Genomic DNA, 22,030 nt, shown 5'->3' on the forward strand with positions numbered 1-22,030 from the left:
GTCTGACTTGCGCCAAAGTAAAAGTCGAGTATCAGAAGCCCTCGAGTCTGCTTCAACAGCTCGAGATATCTGAATGGAAATGGGAGATGATTACCATGGATTTCATCACCAAGTTACCCAAATCTCTGAGTGGGTACGATATCATTTGGGTAATTATCGACCGATTGACAAAATCCGCCCACTTCCTTCCGATTAAAGAATCATTCAAGATGGAAAGACTTATGCGAATTTACATCCAAGAGATAGTTCGACTGCACGGTGGGCCTGTGTCCATTATCTCCGATCGAGATAGCAGGTTTACCTCAAGGTTTTGGCAGTCCCTTCAGAAAGCTCTTGGAACTAGGTTGGATATGAGTACAACTTATCATCCTCAAACAGACGGACAGAGTGAGAGAACTATCCAGACCTTTGAAGACATGTTGAGAGCATGTGTCATCGATTTCGGAAAGTCGTGGGACACTCATTTACCCTTAATTGAGTTCTCGTATAACAACAACTACCATACCAAGAGGGTATTATTCTTGCGATCCGAATAAAACCCAAACATATTTAAAACTACTATACAATTTAACAATGCGATCCGAATTAATCTCCAAGAGCTGAACAATCCCTCTTCTTCTATCCCTTTTCCAATTCTTCATCCTCCTCTTGATTTTCTGCATAAAACTCTCTTCCTTCTTTTCACTATGATCCATCTTCATCCAATGCACTAAATTCCTGCAAATAATACAAAACCCAACGATCCAAAAACTAACACCAACACTCCAGAAATTCAAAAAAAGTTTCAGACTTGACATGGCATCAATCACATGTCTAGGATTCTCAATTTGAATAATCACATAAAAGATCATATCCAAATTGAAAATCCCATTGGTACAAGTCAAATGATTAGAGAGATAACTCCCCAACCATTGACAATTTCCGTCAATTCCTTTGTAAAACCAATTATTCCAAAATTGCCCCCATCTAAAACCGCTACTAAGAACATACTCAATATAATTTCTCCGCTGCCAACCCCAATTAAAAATCACTTCGACCATCAACTTCACAATTCTGAACCTGAACATCATCTCTTATTTTTGTCCTTTCCATAAATGCCCGAATCCTTATAGATTCTTTCATTAATCAAGTTTTTATTATTCCTTAATCCTAACAGCTTTAATCTTATTTCGTTCTCAATACAGGTTATCACTCCTTCAGCTGTTAATCTCCTCTTATTAAAAATCCTAGCATTCCTTTCCTTCCAAATATGAGCCACACAACTCGCAAGAATACATTTATTAATTAAATTCTCACCAGAATCCTTGTAAAACAGCTTGCAGCACTTCAGAATCAGCTCATTCCAGCCTCCCATCACCAAATTAATTCTCATCTTATCACAAAAATGTCTCCAAATACTTTGTGAGAATTCACAAATAAAGAAGAGATGATCATGTGAATCAGGAATAAGATTACAAAAAGGACAGAGGAGACTTCCTGAAGTTTCCCAAACTCTAACACGATCCTGAGTTTTCAATCTATTCAAGATAGCCATCCATAAAATGAAAGAATTTCTAGGAATGCCCTTACCATACCAAACGATTTCCTTCCATGGCACCTTATTCCCAAAATTATTAATATCTCTCCACACTTGATTACACGAAAATTGCTTGCAATTACCCTCCTTATCTCTCCAACCAGCAACATCTCTCATATTAGGATCAATACAAAACATAGGAGCATCCTTTAGACCTGAAAATTTATCAACCCAATTTACAGGCCAACAATAATTATCATATTCAAGCACATCACTAACCAAAGAAAAGTCATTAAATCCATTACTAAACCATTCTCTTCTTGGAATGATAGTGCTTAAAATACCTAAAGGATGCCACCAATCATGCCATAAAGAGGTGTTCCTCCCATTTCCCACACAAGCAACAATATGAGGTCTAACAATTTTCCTAATTTCCAAAAATCTCTTCCAGGTCCAGCTCATGCTTTTCTTTTGCATTATATCCCAAAAATTCCTCTTTCCAATGTAACAAGCTTTCACCCATTGCACCCATAAAGAATTTTTATTATTAACAACATTCCACACATGTTTTGCAAGTAAAGCATCATTCCATTTCCTTAAATTCTTAATCCCCAATCCTCCATAATCTTTAGGTTTACAAACATCATCCCATTTAACTTTAGCTTTCCCATTAACTTTTTCACCATTAGCCCATAAGAAGCTTCTACACATCTTTTCAATCTCTTTTATAGTTGCAATGGGAATTTTAAAAATTGAAGCCCAATACACATGAATAGAAGTCAACACAGAATTAATGAGCTGCAATCTTCCAGCAAACGATAAAGTTTTGCATTTCCAGTTGAAAATTCTCATTCTAATCTTTTCTAACAACTTCTTGCAATCTCTTTCAAAAAGTTTAGTAACACACATAGGAACACCCAAGTATTTAAAAGGAAATTTCCCAACATCAAAAGGAAGAATTCCCAAAATAATTCTCCTCATATTCGGTTTAACACAACTGAAATAGATCTGGCTCTTTTCCATGCTAACCTTCAGCCCAGAAACATTTTTGAAATCATCAAGAGCTTCCCTTATGATTCTAGCCGAATTCCCATTACCATAAGAAAATACCAGAAGATCATCAGCAAAGCATAAATGAGAAATGCTAAGCACCTCACACTTATTATGGTATTTAAAATTATGGCTGTCTTCTATTTTCTTACCAAGAATCTTATTGAATACTTCCATCACTATAGTAAATAAGTAAAGTGACAGAGGATCACCCTGCCTAAGACCCCTCTTTCCTTCAAAATACCCATGGTCTTCACCATTAAAATTGATCATAAACCATGGGGAAGACACACAAGCCATAATCCACTGAATCATAATCGGATGAAATCCAAACCCTTTAAGACTTCTATTCAGAAACTCCCAATCCACTGTATCATATGCTTTTTGAATATCAATTTTTAAGGTGCACTTTGGAACTCCCCTCTTGTTATTATATCCCACCATCAATTCCTGCGCAAGAAGAATATTATCCAAGATCGATCTTCCAGGAATGAAAGCAGATTGATTCTTACTAACAATTTTTGAATATCATAATCTTTAGGTTTTATTTGTGAACTGTTAATGATTCTGTATGTGCGAACTGTTACCGATTTCGATTATGTTCAATGTTATCGCCAGGAAAACCCCATGTTTTCCTGAATGTGTGTCTGTGTGTGTGAACTGTTACCGATTCTGTATGCGCGAACTGTTATCGATTCTGATTATCCTTAAATGCACATTAGTTTTATTACGTACATAAAACTAATAAATAAGTGTAAAGTGTTAATAATCTTGATTGCGATTCCTTAACCTTACTTCAGACTAGATATGACTCGGGTCGTGGCCAGTATCCTTTTTATGACTTTCGTCACCCTTGAACTTTTCGGTTCGGCTGTAGCTAGCAGCCAGGTGCGAGATTGTCAGTCTCGTATAGATCTATACACTCAAGTCACGCTCTCCTCTATTCGGAGACTCTGGTTACAGGGGTAGTCCTCCACTCTCTCGTGCCAAGGAAGTGTTACAGAGGACGTGTCTCCAATCTTTAAGATTTCGCTTTACTTCTCGTGCCTATGAAAGTTGTATCTATGACTATCGAAGTTTTAATGGATCATGTCCTTTACACTCGAGCCTAGGTGTTTTATTAAGGACATTACAAATGTTTTATGTTTTCTAATGGTGTCTGTCCTTTACACTCGAGCCTAGGGTGTTTTATTAAAGACATTACATATGTGTTATGTTTTCTATCAATATAAGTGTGAACAATCAATTGTGAAGCATTACTGTATATAATAATAAGAATTGAAATCGTTTGAACAAACAACTCTGCAAGTTAAAACAGTTTGTTAGTGGGGTTTCAATTCTTAAAAGTATGCGAATTATGAAAGCATTTAAGATGAAATAATGAATTTAAGTAGAAGATATCCTTGTACTTTTGCTTGTATCCCCCCCCCCCCCCTGAAAACATTTAAAAACCACTGAAAAAGGGTAGGGGTATGAACTCACCGGTTGAGAAACGCATCAGTTTGGATCCTAAACGTCAGTTCTGGGTTCACGAATGCACAAGCTTCCTATGGATATTATTAAATGATATACATTTGTATCTAATTAGAATTTGATTGATGTATTTGTTAGGGACATACACTCCTAGTTGCGGAAACACCCCATTTCGAGTGTTTGAAAGGACCCGGGTGGCATTTAAGGACTTGTATGACTAGGGAATGGAGTTTACTCTTCAAGAGTAAACTCCTTAAGGAGTTTACTACCCTAAACACCTCATCCATATGATTTCACGGCCGTGAATTCATGGAGGTTGATTTTGGGTGCACAATGGCTTCATGACACTCGGGAATAATTGCTAGACTTGGGGTTTTGGCTTTGGAATGGATTATAACACACATAAGGACCATTTATTGGAGTTTACGGCTGTAAACTCCCCCTGACATCCAATTGTTAAAGTTTTGGTCCTAAATTAATCACACATGATTCTAATGATTTTTTTAAGCCTTGTATCAATTTTTGGGGGACTTTTGGCATGCTTTTAGGAGTTTACGGCCCATGAACACCCTCATGGCCGTGAACTCTGATGATATGTTTTAAGGTCCAATACTTGTTTGTAAACAATTCTAGAATTTATCCCAATGCTTTAGGTGTGTTAAAGTGGCAGTTTAACACATTTAGAGGAGTTTACTCCCCAAGAATATGAGTTTAGGCATTCCGCATACCACAGTCACTCCCAAGCACATGTTGGCCGTGTCTCGAATGAATATAGTTGGTGAGGCTATATTGATCCTAGACACAACTACATAACTGCCCAGGTTTAACCACATCATACAACACCCATTTACTTATGTTTTGTTCTACTTGTAGTTTCGGATCTCGACGGTCAGGTATACTTGTATACTTTTGAAAATACTTATATTTTGAAGGATACTTTTAGTTCAGAGCACTTAGGCCCCTTACTGTTTATAGTTTTATACCATGTAAGGTTTGATATACTTTATTCACTATAAACAAGGGCTCTGATACCAATCTGTCACACCCCGAAACCCAAAGGCGGAAACATTTCCGAGGCGGACTCCACGTTGAGTATCAAACCAATGCACATAGTAAGCAAAGTAAACAACCATTATATTACATATGTAAAAGTTTACATTTGTTTCAAAAGTAATTTGTACAAGTGTGATACATAGTATATATGAACAAAATGGAAAGGCATGATACGCTTTGGAAAGTGCGGAAAATTTAACCTGGGGTACATAGGACCTTTTGAGATCCTCGCTAGGATCGGTCCCATAGCCTATAACCTTCGACTACCTCAAGAACTTAGCAACATACATCCTGTCTTCCACGTCTCTAATCTTAAAAAGTTCCTATCCGATGAAACCCTCATGATCCCTCTTGATGAGATCGAGATCAACGAAAACCTGAACTTTGTGGAAGAACCAATCAAAATCATGGATCGAGAGATCAAGCGTACGAAACAAAGTCGTGTCCCGATAGTGAAGGTTCGCTGAAATGCCAAGCGGGGACCCGAATTCACTTAGGAGCGTGAAGACTCGATGAAACAGAAATATCCTCATCTCTTTCCAAATCCATGATTTGTATCTTAATTCTAAATTTCGTGATGAAATTCCCTCTAACGGGGGATAATGTGACAACCTGAAATTTATTCCGTCACTGTAACCCGTTCCCGTTAATAAAACCCGTTTGTATTCCAATTTTCCGTTAACTTTGGATTACGTTAATTAAATTGAGACTTTTATTATGACTTCATGAGTGTCCAAACACATTAGTAACACGTGAAAACACCCTCAATATTCATTTGAAAGATTTTTAGTTACAACTAAGTCGGGTTATGACAATTTAATCGGGTACGACCATAAACCCCGTTTAACGTTGGTATCGGGTAGATTTCCACCGGGCCACAAACTCAAGCCTTATATAAAGGATGAGTGACCTTCATTTAAGCTTTTTCCCACATCCTCATAACTTTCTCTCTCTACTCTCTCTTTACAACTCGAGTTTTGATCCAAAAACGCCCCTTCAAGCTCCAAGATCGTAAGTGATCTATCCTAGCTTGTTTAACTTGTTAAGCATGCAAATCTGTGTTTAAGCCATCCAAAACTCTCAAAAACTTGTGTTTACGGTTGGGGAACATCTCCCAAAATCGTAAACTCCTATAAAGGGGTTTTGAAGCCCCAAAACCCTTCCAAATCTCTTCTAGTGCTTAGCTATGACTTGTTTTTTGAAAGAGCCAAAGCTCAGCAAACTTTATTAAAAAGAATAAAAGAATACAACGCAAAGCGAAAACAAAAAATTGAAACAAAATACAAAACTAACCAACGTATCCATAATCGACTACCAAGCTACTTTCTAATAACTAAAAATAACCACCCAAAAGCCCAATAAACCCTAAAATCCTTAAGGCTAGCCCAAAGACTTATTGAAAGAGGGAAAAAAAGGTAACTTCACCCCCTTGCACCACTAAAAACCCCAAAAATTATAAAAACCGAAGAAAGGGGTAAGGCCATTAAAAAAAAAACCTCAGTCCATTGGCTAATCTTTAAGGAAAATCCCACTAAACCCACAAACCTCATACCACTATACACAAAATATAACCAATAAAAGATAACACAATTAAACAACTCAAAATTTCAAAGATAAAAAAATCCCATGAAATAATCATTCCCGAATCTTCTGTCCCAATTCCACTCCTCCATCCTCCACTTAATCTGCAACAGGAAACCTCCATCTTCTTGCAACTAAGGTCCAACTCCATCCAATGCAGCAACTTTCTACACAACATACATAAGCCAAAGCACAACAAACTAACACCAAAACACCAGAAAATTATAATAAGTTTCATACTAGACATGGCATCAATCACAGGTCTAGGATTCTCTATTTGGATAATCTCAGTTAAGATCATATCCAAACAGAAAATCCTATAGGTACAAGTCATAAGATTTGAGAGTAAACACTCCAACCAGTAACAAATTCCGCAATTCCTTTGTATAAACACTTATTCCAAAAATACCTCCACCAAGTTCCAGCAATAAGATTACCCACATTAGACTGCCTCCGCTGCGAACCCCAAAGACGAAACTCACCAATCAACAATTTAGCAACCCAGAATCTGACTTCCATATCTTAGACTTTTTCCATTCCAAAAATACCCCATACCTTATAACTTTATCATTGACCAATTTAGCCTTTTTCCTCAATCCCAACAACTTTATCCGAATTTCATTTTCAACACAAGCAATCACCCCTTTAGCCGCAATTCTCCTATTACTAAAAAGTCTAGAATTCCTATCCTTCCAAATATGAGCAACACAACTAGCCAACACACATTTATTTATCAAATTCTCACCAGAATTCTTTTTAAACAAATTGCATAACTTCAGAATCAGGTCATTCCAGTCTTCCACCAAAATATTAATACACATCTTATTACAAAAATACCTCCAAATTAGATGAGTATACTCACATTTAAAGAAAAGATGATTATGTGAATCAGGCATAACAGCACAAAACGGGCAAAGAAGGTTACCAGAAACTTCCCATCCTCTCACTCGATCCTGAGTTTTCAATCTATTCAAAATGGCCATCCATAAAATAAACGAATTTCTAGGAATTCAATTACCATACCAAACAATATCATGCCAAGGAACCTTGCATCCAAAGTTATTAATATCACACCACACCTGTTTGCATGAAAATTGTTTGCAATTACCATCCCTATCTCTCCAACCAGCAACATCCCTCAAATTTGGCTCAATACAAAACATGGGAGCCCCCTTCAGACCAGGAAATTTATCAACCCATTCAACCGACCAAAAATAGGTATCATAAACAAGAACATCACTAACCAAAGATGAGTCATTAAACCCATAGCTAACCCAATCTCTTCTCGAAATAAAATAACATAATATGCCTAATGGGTGCCACCAATCATGCCATAAAGAAGTATTCCTCCTATTTCCCACACAGGCAATAATATGGGGTCTAACAATTTTCCTAATTTCCAAGAATCTCTTCCAAGTCCAGCTCATGCTCTTTTTCTGCAAAATATCCCAAAAATTCATGCTTCTCATATAATTTGATTTCACCCATTGAACCCACAAATATTTTTTGTTATTAACTACATTCCACACATGTTTAGCTAACAAAGCATCATTCCATTTTCTTAAATTCTTAACCGCTAATCCACCATAAACTTTAGGTTTACAAATATCATTCCATTTGAATTTAGCTTTCCCTTTAACTATCTCACCATTCGCCCACAAGAAGCTTCTACACAACTTTTCAATCTCTTTAATAGTAGCAATGGGAATTTTAAAAATCGAAGCCCAATACACATGAATAGATGTCAAAGCAGAATTAATGAGCTACAACCTACCGGCAAACGATAAAGTCTTGCATTTCCAATTGAAAATTCTCATCTTAATCTTTTCAATCAACTTTTTACAATCTCTATCAAAAAGCTTTGTAACACACATAGGAAAACCCAAATACTTAAAAGGAAATCTCCCCACATCAAAAAGAAGAATACCCAAGATAATCCTTCTCATATTAGGCTTAACACAACTAAAACAAATTTAGCTTTTTTCCATACTCACATTCAGCCCTAAAACTATTTTGAACTCATCAAGGGCATTCCTTATAACTCTATCTGAATTCCCATTACCATAAGAAAAGACAAGCAAATCATCAGCGAAGCATAAATGCAAAATTTTAAGAGCCATACACTTATTATGATATTTAAAATTCTGGCTTTCTCCAATATGCTTACCAAGGATCATATTAAACACCTCCATAACTATAGTAAATAGGTAAGGAGAAAGAGGATCTCCCTGCCTAAGACCCCCTTTCCTTCAAAATACCCATGATCTTCACAATTAAAATTAATCATGAACCACGGAGAAGAAACACAAGCCATAATCCACTGAATCATTATCGGATGGAACCCAAACCCTTGCAAACTTCTCTTAAGAAAACCCTTCCAAATCCCTTCTAGTGCTTAGCTTTGACTTAAGGACTTGCATGTACAAGATTAGATCACCAAAATCCTGTCATTTGGTTATTAAACATGAGTTTATGGCCCAAGAACATTCTTGGACTGTAAACACTCCTTCATAGACCATAAACACCTTTTAAGGTGTTAAATTGCCCCTTAAACACCTCCAAAAGCTTGCATGAGTGCCTAGGACTTTGTATTCCTTCATGCGATGCACCAAAACATGTACAAATGAGCCACACTTGCGTTTACGGTTAGGGAAGGTCTCCTAAAACCGTAAACACCTCCAAAGGGTGTTTAAGTACCCTTAACACCTTGCATGGCTTATATTTGGGTCTAGAACATTGCATGCTTAACCTACAACCACCAAAACACATGAAGAATGCACCACGCATAAGTTTACGGCCATAAACTCATGTTTTTACGGTAGTAAACTCCCCAAGTGTCCTTCAAGAACCGGAAACCCCTTTTCCAAGGTCATTTCATGTCCCAATCACTTCCTAAGCCATTGATTCAACCCTAGAACACTCCCTTGTGCATTGTAAGACCTTTAAACATCCAAGAACACACACCCATGAGTTTATAGCCGTAAACTCATGGGGATATCATCTATGGGCCATAATTTCCCTTAGGATTTTACTCTTGAAGAGCAAACTCCATATCTAGGCTTTACACCTCCTTAGATGCAACCCGGATCACTCCTAAAAGTTGAAATAAAGTGTTTCCGCATCTTAGAGTGTATTATGTTAATTAATTAGTGGTCCAAAGACTAATTAGATACAATTATGTATCTCTTCATATTACATAGGAACCTCACGTGTGTTAAAGCCCTAATCTGACACTTAGCATCCTAACCGACATATTTCTCGACTGGTGAGTTCATACCCCTACACCTTTTTCCGTGTTTTTCAATGTTTTCAGGGGGGGGGGGGGGAATACAAGCAAAAGTACAAGGAAATCTTATACTCAAACTTATTATTTCATTTGAAATGTTTCATATTCCGTATGCTTTTAACACTGGAAACCGTAATAACCAACCGTTTAACTTTCAGAGTTAGTTTTCAAACTATTTGTGAAACTCATTATAAAATGCTATATTTTATATTTCACAATTTTTTTTCCACATAATTACTATTAAAAGCATTAACTTCATAACTTTTGATACATCCTTGGTAACACTCACCTGGATACGAGAGTGAAGGACTAATAAACAGGATTTTTCTAACGTCCTTGGTAACACTCCCCTAGATACGCGAGTGAAGGACTAATAAACAGGATTTTTCTAACGTCCTTGGTAACACTCCCCTGGATACGAGAGTGAAGGACTAATCAACAGGATTTTCTAACATCCTTGGTAACACTCCCACTGATACGAGAGTGAAGGACCAATTTCATTAATCTTAAGATTGGAAACATGTCCTTGGTAACACTCCCCTGGATACGAGAGTGTAGGACTACCCCCGTAACCAGAATATCATGGAGGGAGAAAGTGACTTGAGTGTATAGATCTATACGGGATTAACTACCCCGCACCTGGCTGCTAGCTACAGTCGGACCGATTGGACCACAGGTGACAAAAGTCATAAAACGATACTGGTCTCGTTAGAAGCCTTATCCAGTTTATTGTATGGTTATGGAACTCGCAACTTAGATTATCAAAACTTTTACTACCTACTTATTAGTTTTATATACGTGTTAAAACTAACGTACTTTTCAAGGATAACCAGGCTTTCAGGATACTTATCTTAAAGCTACACGTATGGTAGATACTTGTACACTGCATTCTGAATCGATAACCAACCACAAACTTTTAAGGAAAATAAGTGTTTTTCCTAGGATAACTTAACTGTTCTTAACCAGATTGTGTAGAAAATGGATAACTAAACTTTTATTATAAGAAAATATGGGATTTTCTTGGATAACAACTTTTTCAGAAAACCAAAGGAAACTTGTTCTTTTACAGAAACAAACCTCTTATGAACTCACCAGCTTTATGCTGATATTTTTAAAACTGCTTGTCTTCTCAGGTCAATGTTAGACAGGTATCCCGCAATATTTTGGAGAAGACGGAGCACATTAGCAGTCTCGTCTTTACTTTTGTTATACTAATGTATAGATAAAACATGTATTACTTTGTTTTCAATCAAATGTAAATATTCCTACGTAATGTAATGGTTATGTTTACTATGCTTACTATGTACATTGGTTGTGATACTTTACATGACGTCCTCCGCCCCGGAACGTTTCCGCCATCGGTTTCGGGGTGTGACAGATTGGTATCAGAGCCAGGTTTATAGTGAACTAAGTATACCGAACCTTAGATGGTATAAGACTATAAACACTAATGGGCCGAAGTGCTCTGAACTAAAAGTATACTTTAAAATACAAGTATTTTTCAAAAGTATACAAGAATACCTAAACGCCAGAAACCGTAACCTCGAGTAGAACAAAACCTAAGTAATTGGGTGTTGTGTACTGCGGTTAAACCTGAGTAGTTATGTAGTCGTGTCTAGGGTCAATATAACCTGATCAGCTATATTCATTCGAGACACGACCAACAAGTGCTTGCGAGTGACTGTGATGTGCAACATGCCTAAGACTTACCTAATATCCAAACAATGGGTCATCGTCGCACTAAACCTTAAAATACTATAGGAGTATCTTAGCCAAAACCGAATAGGTTGTAGAAATTCATTCCGAGTGTTGCTACTCATTCTTTCCTTAGCGATAGTTTACCTGCTTTGATAACTCCTTCCTGTTTTACCGCTTAGTAGAACAGTATATCTGTCATAATGAGATATATCTTGTTTCATATCTCTTGATTCTATTTAGAGGACTTACCATCCTCTCTTTACTGATCATTTTATATCTATTTAGAGGACTTACAATCCTCATCCACCACCACCTCCCTCTCCATTTGACCCTGCCATGTTCCAAGCAGCTGTTAGTGCTGCTGTGGCTGCTGCCATGTCACAAATAAACCCCGGTGGTTCGGGCGGGCTAGGAGGTGGTACTCAGCCCTAACACTAGGAAGGTAGTCCAGGACACCGGAAGAAGTGTTCCTACAAAGACTTTAGAACGCGAAACCCACACCCTTCAATGGCACTGGAGGTGTCATTGCCCTAACTCGATGGTTCGAGAGGATCGAATCTATTTTCGAAATATGTGCTTATTCAGAATCTGATAAGGTGAAGTTCGCCGCTTGCACTTTCACCGCTAAAGCCCTGACTTGGTGGAACGGCCGGATCAAATCCTTAACCCTGCCTGTAACCAATGTTATGGGTTGGGAGAGCATGAAGGAGCTTCTGCTTACAGAGTACTACCCAAGGGGCGAAATGCAGAAGCTGGAGCATTAACTCTGGAACGTAAAGATGAAGGTTTCCGATATCGTCGCTTACACTTCCAGATTTGATGACTTAACGATTCTCTGTCCGGGAACGGTTACCCTGGAAAGCAAAAAGATTGAGAGATTCATCTGGGGGATGACCCAACCAACTAAAGGAAATGTTTTGGCTACGAAGCCAGACACCTATGACAGCGCCAAATGCCTAGCGCAAACTATGATTGACCATGGTGACGATATCGAAGAAGTGACCACCGGTCCTGAATCGGCTAAAGGGAGCAGTGAATATAAGAAGAAATCATGGGGCAAACGGAAGGGTCAGAGTTCGCAAGAATCCTCCAAGAAGCAGCAAATTGTGGCAATACACGCTGCTACTACCCCCGTTACTGTTTCTGCTGGCGCTTCTACAGCTCAAGCACCTACCAGTAGGTATGCTGGTACCCTTCCCCGATGCGACAAGTGTAACTTCCACCATAACCCTGGTCCATGTCGTGAACTTTCATGCTCTAACTGTGGGAAAAAGGGCCACATGCTACGAAACTGCAAAACACCAACCCAATCAACAAATCAAGTTTCCGGAGCGAGTATCGTTCAAGCCTGCTATGGTTGCGGTGAAGTTGGGAATTGAAGGTCTCGTCAATAGTAGTACAACGGTTGAAAGACTGACGAAAACGGACGTCAGATGAAGAAGTTATGAATTTTTAACGGATTTTTCTATCCCGGTCTATTAAAAATAATAATATTAAAAATAAATTCAAAATTAGCCAACGGAGTCTAAACAAAAGTAGTAGAATATATTCTCTCATACGCGTGCATATATAGAATGTCAAAAACAGAGCTCGTATGCGAAAGATATGGATTTTAGAAGTTCGGGGCACAATTTTCGAGAAATCTCTCATGGATAAGGTCCAATTACGGTGAGTCACCCGCCCGTGTCCAACGCGTGTCACGTTCTTCTTGAGTCCGAGGTTCGGTCCATTCAGCTGATGACATGTGTGGCCTCGGTGGCGAGGCCTCACCTATATAAAGGGAGGTGTGAGATCTCACAGTATTGGTTGGAACTACTCACATTTTCACCTCTAAACACGATTTCAAACCACTTTTAATCCCCTAAGCCCCGATATCATTTTCAACAAGTGAAGTACGTTCCGAAGTGTCACACCCCAAAACCGGAACGATAGAAACGTTCGGAGGTGGAGGACGTCATGTTTAGTATCAAAAGACATGCATCATAGTAATCAAAGTAACAAATAACCATTTCATTAGAAAGAAAGTGTTTACAAAGTATATGGTTCACAAAACATAGACTACATATGTAAATAACAAAACAAGACATGAAGTTGTTGTGCTACATCTTCTGAATACCAGTGCACGTACCTGTCTACTGGTCTCCTGAGAATACAAGTTATTTTGAAAGAGTAGACCAGCATTGACTTGGTGAGTTCATAAGATTTTAGTGATGTAAGTTGTAAGTTCTTTTTATAAAAGTTCGCTAGTTCCTCCATAAGGTCCTATATATTCTAATATGATGAAAGATAAGTAAAAATAACTCTACAATCCTTTCTATAAGTACTAAATGGATACAAGTTATATAAAACCCAAAGTAAACAAACAATCGGTTGTGTGAATCTGCCCTAAGCCCACAACCAAACTAGGAACATGAAATGAGGTGGAAGTCACACATCACATTGTTTGTTTGATCTTCGTTTTATATAACCTTGGTGTATTCACATGGTACTCACAGAGTTAACTGTCATAGTTCCTTTATATTTGGTAAAAACATTCTTTAAGAAAAAACCCTTATTTACTTTAGTAAAATAGTAACCACAATAGTTCCTTCTATAACCACTTAGTTTATACTAGTTATATATAATCTAATATCGAACGGATAGTTAATTGTGTGAATCTGCCCTAAGCCCACAACCAAACAAGGAACAGGAAGTAAGGCGGAAATCACACATCTAACTACCTACCAAATATTAATTATATATAACCCTAATGTATAAACTAAGATATTATAGAATTAACCACTTACGATCCTTTTAAGTTATACTTGTTTAATAAAATGGATTAAACCCTTTACTGGTAAGTTTCTAGTTTAGTTCACTCATGATCTATCTGAAAAGTATGTTTTGTACTAGAAAAGGACGTATTGTATTTGTATCTTATAACCTGACATATACCTGATGTATAAACTAAGGAATCATAAAGCTAGCAGTATAGCCCCCTTTCTACTGAATGTACTAAGACTCGACTGTTCTGTTTGTCTTTTGTAATGATGCAAGTTTTTAGTAATGTTTGTAAAAGTGACTACTAAAGCACTAACTACCTTAAAACCAGTTTGTTAATTAAGGTTGAAATGTGATGTGATTATAACCATACTGATATGACACATGATTTACCACGACGACCTAAAGGCGCTGAAACTGATGTGACATTTGTCACCCGTAGACTTGCAAGCCCCAATGTAGCTAGCAACAAGGTGTGGGGTGTCAATCCTGTATAGATCTATACACAAACTCATGCTCTCCTTCCAGGAGACTCTGGTTACAAACGCAACCTAACAAGTATATTGCTAAGTCGTGAAGTAGTGGCTCGTGTTAATGTTATAGTATTCTTGTATTAGTATAGCATGTTCTCTCTGTTCTAGTGTATTGTATGTTTTCTTTGTATAGTGTTTAGTATGTTCCTCCCTGTTTCTCATTATAGTATGTTCCTCCCTGTTTCTCATTATGGTATGTTTGAACTCTTAAACTATACCTATTATAGTTTACTAGTCTGTTTACTTGATCTGTTCTAACTTTAAGAAAATAATCATTTATCTACTAACTTATGATTATACTTTAAAAATGGAGTTTTATAAACTATAAAGTAACATAACTTAAAAAGAGTTTTTGAAATGTTTTGATCACTTATAATACATAAGTAATCTATTAAAATGATGTTTATAGCAAAACCTTTACACAATTATCATTGTGTTCAACTTGTATCCCCCCCCCCCCTAAAAGCATTTAAAATAGTTAAAAGATTCATTATAGGGGTATGAACTCACCTTATGTGGGTGATTCAATCGAATATGCGAGTAAGGATGAGAAGTTCCACGAATGAATTCTCGAGACACAAACGAGTCCTAATGACATATAATGGCATGAATTAGTGTTTAGAAGAAACTATATGCAAGGAAACACCCTTAGGGACTCGGAAACACTAGAAACTAAGTGTTACAATCACATGTGATTGCATTAAGGGGGTTTACGGCCACACCTAGGTATTTACGACCATGATGTTTACGGTCTAGGGTGTTTACGGCCAAGGGAGTTTACGACCATGATATATGGAAGGAATACTCACGATTTAGAAGCTTTAAAAGGGTTCACGGCCACCAAGAGCAAGTGTGTGTTCTTAGTGTTCTTGGTGAAAGATGAAGATCTACCAAAAAAGATGATTTTCATGGATGAAATCAAAGGATGATACATGATTAAGAAAAATAACAACCCAAAGATGGAAGAATCTCTTACGTTTCTGAATATCTAGGATGAAGAACTCGATGATACTTAAGAGAGAATTCAAGTGTTCTTGAGATGAAAGTTTAAGAATTGAAGAAAAGTGAAGGAATATGATACTTAAGGGCATGAGTTCATGGCTGGCAAGATTTACGGCTGTAAACTCCTTGAGATGGAGTTTATGGCTTGAATGATGAATAGTAAAGTCAAGCATATACTTCCTAACACTCATTCCTTATAAGTATTAGGCTTAGAACACTCCAACAGACCCTTAACAAAGCTAAAAGATAACAGAAACAAGTCTGACATTTGATTGAATTGATTGACTTTACTGGACTGAAATTTTTTGGCTGTCACACGAAGTGCCCAAAGACCTGGAAAAATTTATCTTTTCGGTTTTGAAGCTCAACCCTCGCAAGGCCTGGTTTTCAATAAAACTCCAGGTTTTCAGCGAAGAAAGCTATTTATTATAACGAAGTGCTGCACAAATTACAATTTTAACCCCCGATTAATTCATAGTGAGTTCAATATAGGGACAATTGTATGTTATGTGTTAAATATTCAGTGTACTTTCCTGTGTTATATCGGATTTATGCATTTGGCCATGTAGAGCTGTTGGATTAATGTCTAAGTCCATAACTATATTTGGTATGTACTTGATCCGACCCAGCATGGTCCATTTGGGTTGCACTTCACCGACACAATTTATATGGATAATCTTTTGAGAATAGTATGTTTATGATTAATATTAATATATTATAAGTTCTAATATATTATTATGTAATCATATTATTTAATTACTATTGATCAAGAATTAATTTATAATTAATTAAGTGATCAAAAGGAACTAATTAAATATGGACTCTTATATATATGGAATGGGCCAAGTTCATTTAGGTTGGGCTAAGCTTTCATGGATAGTCCATGGAGTGTTTAACCCATGGATCCTAGGAAATGAAAGGTCATGGGTATTAGGGTTTAACCCTAATCCTCCACACTATATAAAGATGTCCTTGGTTGGTGAAATTGGCACTAGTGTGGGTACACTAAGAAGGGCTATCCGATTTCACTAAAGAGAACGAGTGTTCATATTCTCTAAAGTCTTCCAAGGTGTTTTGGTGATTTGTGATTCCACTTGAGGCTTCCACACTATTGGGGCTAAGCTCTTAAAGCTTGAAGACATCAAGCCACATCAAAAGGTATGTCATCTAACTAGTATTTTGTAGTATAAAAACTTCATAATATGCTAGTTAGGATTAAAGCCTTGGAAAGTTCTTATTTGCATGTATTATAGAGAAAACATAGATCCAAGGTTTATAGGGTTGCATGTACACCATAGGAGTGTTAGAATGCTCAAAACCCAACAGTGGTATCAGAGCCACGGGTTGTTTTCTATTATATTGATGCAAGTATTTTATTTTCAAAGTTGAAAAAAAATTGAAAAAAAAATTCATGTTTGTCAAATTTTAAGATGATTACTTGTTTTTGTGAAAAACTAATTATTTGTAAATTTTGAATCATTTTCTATATGAGTTAAATTAGGTCAAATTTAGTAAAATATAAAATAATATGATCATTTTATTAGTTTTAAAAGTTTGATCTAAAGAGTTTTTTGAAATCTCCATAAGTAATGGATATCAACAGGTTTAAAAAAAATTGATTCAAAGTTTTTTATGGAGTTACAAAAATTGGTGTTAATGTTTTAAAGAATTCCATAACTTTTTCATAAGTTATGAAACATGAAAGGTTTCATCATTAAACAAACATTAAACTCCATAAGTTATGGAATCTAAAAGTTTTTTTTTATTATTTTGATCTTATGAGTTGATTTAGATTAATAGAAAATTATGTGATAATATGTTTTCAATCCAAATTAATCTAAAAGAAGTTCATAAAATGTGTTTATGTAACTTATAAGTCACATTTATGAATCTTAAAACTCATAAAAGTTGCCATAGGTTACAAAATGAAGAGTCTTTTTCCTCATTAAATTGTTTTATGACTCCATAACTTGTCCTCAAGTTATGGATGTTCAAGAGTCACTTTATTAAAGTTTTTAAAACTTTAATTGAACTCATAAGTTATGAAAATCCAAGAGTTTTGAATAGTTTCAAAACATGCCCTTATGTTTTGGAATTTGTAAAGTTTTCCCCATGAACACTTTAATTCCAAGTTAGCCCTTAGAATTTTAAAAGTTAAAATTCAACCCTTATACTTTATAATATTATAAGTTAATAGTATATATATATATATATATATGTATGTATGTATAAGAGTAAAGTCAGTGTTACCGCTAGTACGCCTCATTCACGAAGCCGGTGTAACAACCCGTTATTTCAAGTCAGCAAAAATCGAGTCCTGTAACCTTTTTGAGAAAGGAATTAGAATATCATCGAAAAATGAAGTTTTCAAAAACTCTATTTGGAGTACACTATGTGGTAGGTATCTTCTTAAGGTTTCCAAACATATAAATAACACAAAAATCCGAGTTATAACAAAGAAGTTATGATCATTCTAAGTTTTCCAACAAAAACCGGCAATACGAAGTTGCGTAAAAACGCAAAGTTTTAATAAAACACTTTCTGACCTTAGGTGTCTAAATGAAAGTCATAGATATCGTTAAACTACAAACATGCATAAAAAGAACGCTCAAATCGGACATCGTATGAATCAGTTATGAATTTTTAAAAAATTCCTTAATCACGTCATTTTAATAAATAAATAATAAAAATAATTCCGGAATTTGCCAACGGAATCTAAATGAAAGTTGTAGATCATAGTCTCACCTTCGTGGGGATATAAAGAACGTCAAAAACGGAGTTCGTACGAAGGAGATATGAATTTTTGAAGTTTGATAAATAATTTATATATAATTTTTATTAAAAATTCGGTATTATCCGAAGGGGAGTCAGCCTAGGGCCGTAGTACGTGCCGCGTACCCTCGTATGCCCCGCGTACTCGAGGCCACGGCCTCGGATCGTCCACGTCGCCCCTATGCGTGCTACCCCCCTCCCCGTCCCGTCCGAAACGCTGCAGCTGAGGATGCGGTCAGCAATGACGTCCCGTACGCACCGTGTACGGGAGTACGCCCCGCGTACGCATGCTTCTCAGCCCCCTATAAAAGGGATGCGAGGGTTCCCGGGCAAATGGCTCATTCTCTCTCCTTTTTCTTGCGTTTTACCTCGTTTTCCGTGCTCGCACTACCCCGAAGCCCTGGTCATTTTGTGCTAGTCCCGAAGGTCAATTTTACTCCCGAGGAAAATCCATTTCCCGAGACGAAACTCTGCCCGGTTTTCCATCTTGCTATCTTCAAACTTTCAAGTGAGTTCATACCCCTTTCAAACACACTTTAAATACATTTTTAAATTCTTTTATACTCTTTTAGGGGGGGGGGGGGGAATACAAGTAAACATACGGGTATTATCGTGTATTTTATAAAGTTTCACTTTACTTGTTTTACCGAATAAATCACTTGGAACTCATTACTATTATGGAAAACTCTTGTCATACTTTGTGTGCATTAGACTTATACAAAGTATATAATGATTTCAAAGTACCTTTCATTGTTAAGTCGTTTTATACATTCTAAAAACTTATGATTTTGCTTTGTCAAACATTGTGAAAAAGAATAAACTTTGCATACAAAAACTATCACTTTAATACAGGCTTAGTTGAGAATCCATGAGACGTGTATATCTTCAAATGTTACTTTTCTTTATTAGAAAGTAATGCTGCAAGTCCTGTCTATAACCAGAGTCTCCCGTTCGGAGAACGTGTCAAATGTGTATAGATCTATACGGGAAGTCATGATCCCGCGCCCTGACTGTTAGCTACAGTCCGTCTTTTGGGGTGACAGTTGTCATAACGCTGCGACGCCTGAAGAACGTTGTTACAGGCATATTATGTTTAGTATGGTTATAAAACTCATCGGATATACAATTATTATGGTATTATGCTTTTATGAACGAGTAGCTATTAAAACTATTCTTCATCTAACAAATGTGATCTTCGTATAGCTTTATTATATAAAACTATGACACAACTTTTGAGAACGTCGGTTTCTTGCGATTTTCGGTCTTAGAGACTGCCATTTATGTTAGGAAAATAAGGGTTTTTCCTGCATACAAACCAAACAACTAATAGGAAAATAAGGGTTTTTCCTGCATACAAACCAAACAACTAATAGGAAAATAAGGAATTTTCCTGGTGCAATTATTTACAACTTATAACACGAACATTCATATGCATTTCATATTTTTATAAGAAAATAAGGGTTTTTCTTGAAAAACACAACAACTCGTATCTCAACCATTAGGGAAAATATGAGATTTTCTGGATCTAATACATTCACTTTCAACACAACAAATCACAACTCTTTACATTTGAAATGCTGCGTTTTCTGGAAAACATACACCCATTTTGGAATGGCATCCAATTTTTCTAAACTACTTATGAACTCACCAACTTAATTGTTGACACTTTTTCTTTGAATTAACTTGTATTCTCAGGGAACCACTAAGCAGGTTTGGGAATCAACTTTTGGGATTAACGCGTTGGCGTTAATTACTTCTTTTGAATGATGTTTATGTATTTATATTTTGAACATGTAATGAATACAATTATGTAAACATCTTGGAAACTTTAATATATATGGTGGTGTGTACTTTCCTTTCTATGAACTGTTATGATACTGAATATGACGTCCTCCGCCCCGAACGTTTCCGCCGTTCTGGTTTGGGGGTGTGACAGTCGGTCTATAAGGTGGGTATAAGGTTGTTGCCTATAAAATGGCAACTTAATGGGTGTCCACTCTCACCCACCGCTTGCTTGACTGGTGGAGGGTCGTTAGCCGAACGGGTTTGACAAGACTATAATTCGCCCTTCATTAAAAGTATTAATGATAAATACTAAGTAACTAAACTCTTAATAATACCCAATCTTAGTTACTTAGGAAAATGTGAATAAGGTGCTAATCCATGAAATTACACTTTGCACCGTTCTGGTTTGGGGGTGTGACAGATTGGTATCAAAGCTTTGTTTATAGGGAATTAAGTATATCAAAAACCATTCCTTTTTGATATACAACTATAAACTCAACTGGGCAAAAACACTCTGAGAAAATTCATACTTTTGAAATTAAATTAAATTAGTTTTAGGGTAAGCATGCACTCATTTTATACTAAGAACAGTTTCATAGTAAATAACTTTAGAAGTATTATAAATAAGTTGTGCAGTACAGGTATGCCTTGGGACATGTAATCCGAACTAGGAAGAATATAGCCTGATCAACTATATTTGTCCAAGAGCCGACTAACGTATGCCAAGGAGTGTCTGCAATGGACAACAAATTTAAAACTTACCAAAAGCATATTGTTAAAGAATACTAAGGGAGTATTCGAGTGCCGTCAACCATTAAACTTAAGGGTAAGTTTCATGTACTCTAGCTTATAGTAAATTTTTAACTCTATTCTCGTACAGTCTAAATGGCGGGATTCCATCACCCCAATGACCCCTACTACCCCAACCAAGGTAATGGAGGATGGATCAAAGAAGATCCTGAAGAAGACGAAGAGCCTATAGAGTTGGAGGGAGGGGATGACTCTGGCACGGATTCAGAGCCAGAAATTATAAATCCACCAATCCCACAACCTCCCGTCCATGTGAGGAACTTCCAAGGACCCACTCCTGTGTGGGGAAGTCACATCCATCATTGGAGCCAACAACAAAGCTTACGCCCTCCCTACGGCATGTGCCGAGACTTCTATGATGTGAGAGGCGGGGGATCAGCCGACTGAGCACTTCCGGTCATGGTTGGCAAACTCGCCAACCAGTGCTATCAATCCGGAGTGCAAGCCAACCGAATCCGAGAGGTCAATGTGGAGGTACAAATCCACACGGCCGATATCAACCGCCTAGAGATGTTGCAGAATGACATCCACATTCGCACTGAAGCATTTCAAGCACAAGCAAATGCGGCCTTCGCAGAATTGAGAGAACAACAAGCTACGTTTGATAGACGCCTCATGGAGTCGAGCTCCAAACGTAAAGCGCGCCACAAGTAGTACTTGCCCGACTCTCAAATTTTGTTATAAATTAGGACTTCGGATAAAAGTATTATT

The 22,030-nt window shown here is 36.9% G+C and overlaps 1 protein-coding gene across 1 annotated transcript; it reads right to left on the bottom strand.

The window, feature by feature from the left end:
* Nucleotides 1–1,066: 1,066 nt before the first annotated feature.
* LOC145036130 (uncharacterized) lies at nt 1,067–8,619 on the bottom strand. The gene is made up of 6 exons (XM_078984607.1): nt 8,448–8,619; nt 8,194–8,360; nt 7,720–8,109; nt 7,536–7,626; nt 7,229–7,469; nt 1,067–3,077 (listed from the first exon to the last, which is right to left on the bottom strand). The coding sequence occupies exons 1-6, from the start codon at nt 8,617–8,619 to the stop codon at nt 1,067–1,069; spliced, it is 3,072 nt and encodes a 1,023-aa protein (XP_078840733.1).
* Between the last annotated feature and the right edge of the window lie 13,411 nt (nt 8,620–22,030).

Source organism: Lactuca saligna, chromosome 3, assembly GCF_052625555.1.
Source record: "Lactuca saligna cultivar CGN05327 chromosome 3, ASM5262555v1, whole genome shotgun sequence".
Classification (NCBI taxonomy): domain Eukaryota; kingdom Viridiplantae; phylum Streptophyta; class Magnoliopsida; order Asterales; family Asteraceae; genus Lactuca; species Lactuca saligna.